The sequence below is a fragment of the Helianthus annuus genome, chromosome 13 (assembly GCF_002127325.2).
Source record: "Helianthus annuus cultivar XRQ/B chromosome 13, HanXRQr2.0-SUNRISE, whole genome shotgun sequence".
NCBI classification, from domain to species: Eukaryota; Viridiplantae; Streptophyta; class Magnoliopsida; order Asterales; family Asteraceae; genus Helianthus; species Helianthus annuus.
In genome coordinates, this window is record NC_035445.2 from 65,762,549 (window position 1) to 65,769,069 (window position 6,521).

Sequence of the window (6,521 nt, forward strand, 5' to 3'; positions counted from 1 at the left end):
ATCCAGACACACTCTATTGTGTGTTTGGATTTAATTTTATGTTTTTATAAAATCAAGTTTTTTTTCCAATTTAACACCTTTGGCCCTCCAACTAATGCCAAGTTAAACTTTAGATGTTTTAGTCAAGTTTCTTTGTTATGACTAGACTTATGACTAACTAGGTTGTTTATTCCTAGTTAGTTTATTTTCGTTTATTGTATACTTTTTAATTTTAATATAAAGTTTTATATTTTCGGGGTGTTACAATCATCTTCAACATAAAGCTATATCCCTCCACCACCATTAGCTGCCACCCCCAGCCACCATTAGCCACCACCCCCAGCCACCATTAGCGAGCACTACCACGCGCCATAACAGCCACTGACACATTATCAACTTCATTTCTGGCGACCAACTTCCTCCCCATTAAGCCTTATTTTCACCACCGTACACCATCATCTATGATTTATTCCATGAAACACCACCCATAATCTTACATTAGTCTTCCTATATCTAAACACCCTTTATTTGTAGGTAAAAAATGCATCAATTTCTTACCCTGATTCTTCAATGGATGCTTCAATTGGAGTAGAACAAACCTAATTGCAACTTCACAAGCATAGATCCGTTCATGATTGTTGCTATCCTGGTGTGTTCAGATCAGTGGGTTGAGCGACGTAGCTCGGTGGAGGTGGCTGGTATAGGGTGTGGTGTAACTGTGTGTATATTTGTAATCTATATGTAGAGATTAAGGGTTAGTTTATTTTGAAGCTCCTTTTAACATATTGACTTATAAAAAGTTAATAAGTCATTTTAATAGTGTTTGGATAAGAGTTGAGAAGGAGGTTTATGGTTTAAAAAGGAGAAAATGAGAAGTAAAAAATGATGACTTATCACTTATGACTTATAAAAAGTTAATAAGTCATAAGTTAAAAAGGAATCCCAAACACCCCCTGAAAAGAGAGGAGGGGAGTTTGATGTTGAAGATGATACAGAGACGATTAGGGTTTGTGGGTGAAAGAGAAAGGGGGATTTATTTTGTTTTTTTGGTTTTTTTTTAATTAACATAAAATCCAAGATAAAAAGACCATTGTACCATTCATTTAAATGAGGAAAACGACAAAAAGGTAGAGGTTAACAGAAGTTTCTCATTTGGATGGAAATGACAACAAAAATGAAACCTCATGTACCATATACATAAAGTTTCGTATTTGAACTGAAATAGCAAAAGAGACATAAACTCCGGGACCATTTTGGCATTTTACTCAAAAGATTATGAAAAATTCACAAAAAATAAATATTTACTTAAATAACCATCTGAATATAGTTGACATAGTTATCATAAACATAATTAACATAAAAATTAAGAAGGTTGTCAAACCTTAACACATGACATAGTTATCATAAACATAATTAACACAAAAATTAAGAAGTTTGTCAAGCTTTAACACACACTAAAATTAAAATGGTTAAATTAGAGATGTTGACGGAGGCACATACTATAACCATGGTTTCAAATTTTTAAAAACTAAAAGCAATATTTAAAAATATAACGTAAATGAACGAACTTAAATGAAAACATTATCAAACCTTCATGAACATAAAGGAACGAATGTAGCCTCTGTTCATGTTTGTTTGTGTAACATATCGAATGAAATTTATTGTTCTTGTTTGTTAATTTATTAAACGAACTAACATAAACAAACTTCTCGCTGAACGATTCATGAACTGTTTGCTACACCTTCGGTTCATTTATAGCCCTATAGTGGGGTTGGGGGTTTCGGGGACCCTCTTTTGGGTTATGCAAGTAAGACAGGAAATGGGCGCCGACACTTTGAGTAGTGTGTAAGATAGCGAAATTGGGAACTAGTACACAATGAGATTAGAAGCAAAATTCTAAGGAAGGAGGTTTAGGGTAGTTTGAAACATCACCCTTTCCCTTCAAGGTACTTAAGAGTAGTTTTTACTTTAAAAGAGAGACATTTTTTAATTGAGTGATGTTGATGGTAGCTATTAGAGTGACCCCTCCACCCTTAAACAATACCAGTTGTGTAAGAATCGTTAGACGTTAGTCGGCTGGTAGGGTACCGACTAGCGACTAATCGGATTGGGATTTTATATGTATTTTTTAGTTTTATATGTATGCTTTTAATTAGACATCTTTTAACACCTTAATCGACCCGTTTTTTCGAGTCGATAAGATTAACTACCGAAATTTATAGGTTTTGATCATCTATTTGGCTGAAATTGCTCGACTGCCACCGATTGTTGGCAAAATAGGATTGGATTTGACAACCGTTGACCGCCTACTGATTAAGACCTATTAGATAAAACTTACTCGATGAACCTCCGACTAGTGATTAATTGGAGGCTAGTCTGGATTTTTACAACCATGAACAATACCAAAGTGCTACTAGCCTTGCGGATCATTGGGAATGTGACATTAAGGTAGATGGTTTAATTAGTGGACAAAGATGTAGAATTAGAAGTAAAAGTTAGAGAGTATGTTAGTTGTTAAAAATGGTTAAAAGTTTTTACTACATTTTTCTTATCCATCTATAAAATCACTTCAATTTATTAGACACACAATTTATTATTGGAGATAACTATCAAACCCGTAAGATCAAAGATTTTGGTGTACGAAAGGTTTGGATCTTTCCAACTCCAAATAGAAAATAAAACTGTAATGCTGAAGTCAGGGGTGAATCTAGCACACCCTTAGAGGTAGCCTACGCCACCCCTCAACTTTCTTGGCAAATTACATTTTTAGTGCAATTTTTTTTAATTTCTTCTTTGTTTTATATATTGGCTATGCGTGAACAAAAAAAATTGTACCCCGCACTACCTCTTAACATTTTATTCTAAATCTGTCACTGGCTGAAGTATATAGTGATTTTGATTAGGGATTTACACAAACTTGCCGAGTTTAGATCGAGAATTTGAGATGCCTAAGTCCAAACTTGCTTTCAAGATCGAGCTTGATTGATACACAACTAACAACTTCTTTATTACTTAGTCGTTTTATTTCCATTTTTCTTATAACAAAAATCTATTATAGCTTGTATATAAAAAAAAAAACGTATTATATTTACACAAACAATAGACTCATATAGATTCCTAAGTCTAATAAAATCAGTAATTGAAACTCTATCGCATATATTCATAAGTCTAATAAGATCGTAACTAAAACTCTATCTCAAACTCAAACTCGTTTAACCTTAAATAGTCTCATTTTTATTTAGCAAATCAATCTTAATTCTTAAACAACACATAGATAAACCCACCTTTTTACACCCCTCATTTTGGACCCAAAACCTTACAAAAAAAAAAAAAAATCAAAAAAAGCACCACATGACCACACATCCAAAACACAATAAATGTAAATGGGCGCCCTTTTAATTTTTGGCGGGGTAGGGTATAACGTCCAAAAACATTCATTCAGCCGAGGGCATTTTCGTCATTTCTCATCACCCCGCCCTAGGGTTTTTCCTGACGTTAAAATCTTTTCATTTTATTTTGCCGCTATCACTTCTTCGGCTCCTTCTTCATCCTCTCTCTCTCTAAAACCCCCCCTCACTCTCTCTCTAAAAAAACCCTTCAAAATCTCAGTGATTCCTGATCACACTGAGCTATTCAGACAATCTGTACTTCTTATCTCAACCTATTTCACCATTGTTTTGTGTGCTTTTGAAGCTTTGTTTCACTCCTTTAGCTTCAATTCGTTGTTTGATCAGTTGATTTGGTGGTGATCGTCATACGGATCAGTGATCTGATCGATCGATTGGTTTGATTTGATCTGTGTTTTGAAGTGAAGTGAATCGAGAATGGGCGATTTAAGTGATAAGGTGAGTAATCTTTGATTGGTATCAACCGGGTTTTATCGGGTTTTCGGGCGGCGGGTTTTCTCCCGAACCGGATATGGTGGGTTTGGGTGCGATCACGGGTATACGGGCCGTCTTTTAGCATTGGGTTACCCGGGTAACTTGGCTTTTATTTGTTGGTGATTAAATTTTTTTACTGGTTGTGATGGTTGAATGGTGAATGATTTATTGTTTGATTTTTTTTGAATTTGATTGTTTTGTTGATTTGGTGAAAATTAGGGTTCAGAGTGTGATGATATGATGAACTGCAAAAGCAGTCCGGAAAGAGGCGGATCGGTTTCATCGGACGGTGGGAGTCACTTGATCAAAACTTGTGCTGATTGTGGGACCACTAAAACTCCTCTCTGGAGAGGCGGCCCAGCTGGCCCTAAGGTATTTTACTTTTATTGTTTTTAAATTTAAATATACTATGTTTGAAAATCGTGTATTTTGTTTTTTTTTGTTAGTTAAATAAATAAAATATTAAATAGTCAGTAACATTTAAAAATTTTAAAACAATATTTTAAGATAAAAATATAAAAATAAGAGAAATATTAAAATTTATGTTTAGGCTTTTTTTCTGTAAACTAGCTTAAAAACCTAGGTGATATGTTTTCATTTTACAGATTGAATAAATAAAATATTAAATAAATACCAACAAAGATTTAAAATTTAAAAATCTTACATTTTGAGGTAAAATACTAAGGTGTCAAATAAAAGCAGTAAAAAGTATTTTAGGTTCATACGACCATGGTTGTAAAAATCTTGACTAGGCGCTGATTAATCACAATTAATTGTCTAGTCTCCACCCAACCGCCTGACTAGCGACTGACAATTACTACAACATTGCATACGACATGTGACGCAGCGAGTTAGTTGATATAGATATGTTTTTATAAATATATCTTATTAATATTAATAATTTGATTATTTTATCATTACAGTCTCTATGCAATGCTTGTGGGATCAGAAGCAGGAAGAAGAGAAGAGCTCTGTTGGCAATGGCAAAGGAAGACAAAAAAGCAAAGAAAAGCGCGGCGGCAGCCACCACAACCTCGGGCGGAGATAGTCAATCAAGCGGTTTGACCAGCAGCAAGAGTGAGAACACAGATGATTTTTGTTTGAAGAGGAGATTAATGGCTCTTGGATCAGAGGTGGTTTTGCAGAGACCAAGATCAAAAATAACAAAAAGGAGGAAGCTTGGTGAAGAAGAACAAGCTGCAATATTATTAATGGCTTTATCTTGTGGTTCTATTTTTGCTTAATTAATTAATTATGAAACTTTAAGTTTAAATTAGGGGTTTTTTTGAATGGTGAAGAATCAAAGAGTGAAGACCAACATGTATTGTTCTTTGATTGGAAGTTCTAATTTTGTTTTATGAAATTTAATGATTATGGTTTAATTTTGTTGGTAGTTTAATTTAATGAATGTGATTAGTATATTGCAATCTTTTTAATTATTATGATTTAATTATGTAGTGATTATGTATTTATGTATAATGTATTAGTGGTAGTTATGTACTTATGTTGCTTTCAGAATCAATAATGAGTAAACTTTGTTTATTATTTTTCAACTAACGCATGATTAAGAAAGAAAATTTAAATTTATATGATATAGACATTGGTTCCGGTTGTCATGGCCTACAGACGACATCTTATACTGTTTCTGGTGAGCAACCGGTTTTTTATATATCATGTTGCTCTCTAGTAAGCTTTGGAAAATAGATGGTTTCGGTTGAGGCGGGTAGGCCTGTAGACGAACCGAACGTTCATGAACTGTTCATGAACTTGTTTGGCGGGAAGTTCGTTTATGTTCGTTTATTTAACAAACAAACGAACACGAACAAAAAAATTTGTTCGTTTAATTAAATGAACGAACATGAACACACCTTGTGTTCGTTCATTTATGTTCATGAACATTCTTTTGTGTTCGTTCATTTATGTTCATAAACATTCTTTTATGTTCGTTCATTTATGTTCATGAACGTTCGTTTAAATTTTAATAAATACATAAATAGTTATATTTATATAAATATTAGGTTTTCTAACTAGTTATATAAATATAACTAATTAGTACATCTATGAACCCTTATTTAGATGTGTTTTCGGATGAAATGTAATATATTAGACTTGTTTTTTCAATCATGTTAATTTATGTTTATTCAAATATGTTCAGTTAATTTTTTTATGTTCATTTGTGTTCGTTTATGTTCGTGAACTGTTCGTTTAGGCTTTAACCGAACGAACATAAACAAACACGAACATGCCCGATTTCTTAATGAACGAACACGAACAAAAAAATGTGTTCGATTATATGTCCGTGTTCGTGTTCGTGTTCGGTTAAAGTTAAATGAACGAACACGAACAGACCTATGTTCGTGTTCGTTCGGTTCGTTTACAGGCCTAGGCGGGTCGAAAAATTGTGCTTAGTTAAAAATACATAGTTTTAGAGTAGTATAAATTTGATTCGGGTTAAAAAAAGAGTTGTCTTGAAATATGTCATTTTTAAAAAAGAAAAGCATTAAGTGAGTTCACTCATGTTCACTCATTATATTAGATTTATGACGGCTAATAACGATAGTGGTGGCGGTGGTGGTGGTCGTAGAGACGAGCCGACGACGCTGGATATAGAGGCGATGGAGATAGCAACATTTGGGAAGAGGGGTGGTGGTAAAGTGGCGA

At 33.7% G+C, this 6,521-nt stretch overlaps 1 protein-coding gene across 1 annotated transcript; it reads left to right on the plus strand.

Annotated features, from left to right (window-relative positions):
• Nucleotides 1–3,485: 3,485 nt before the first annotated feature.
• On the plus strand, nucleotides 3,486–5,259 carry LOC110897867 (GATA transcription factor 15). The gene is made up of 3 exons (XM_022144599.2): nucleotides 3,486–3,824; nucleotides 4,080–4,232; nucleotides 4,784–5,259. The coding sequence occupies exons 1-3, from the start codon at nucleotides 3,804–3,806 to the stop codon at nucleotides 5,102–5,104; spliced, it is 495 nt and encodes a 164-aa protein (XP_022000291.1). The 5' UTR covers nucleotides 3,486–3,803; the 3' UTR covers nucleotides 5,105–5,259.
• Nucleotides 5,260–6,521: the final 1,262 nt, after the last annotated feature.

What these genes read in the sequence shown, in the direction of transcription:
- LOC110897867 (XM_022144599.2), top strand. Translation starts at nt 3,804, where the DNA reads ATGGGCGATTTAAGTGATAAG. An exon ending in TGGGCGATTTAAGTGATAAG is followed by an intron (nt 3,825 to 4,079) that starts GTGAGTAATCTT and finishes GGTGAAAATTAG; the next exon opens with GGTTCAGAGTGTGATGATAT. An exon ending in GCGGCCCAGCTGGCCCTAAG is followed by an intron (nt 4,233 to 4,783) that starts GTATTTTACTTT and finishes TTATCATTACAG; the next exon opens with TCTCTATGCAATGCTTGTGG.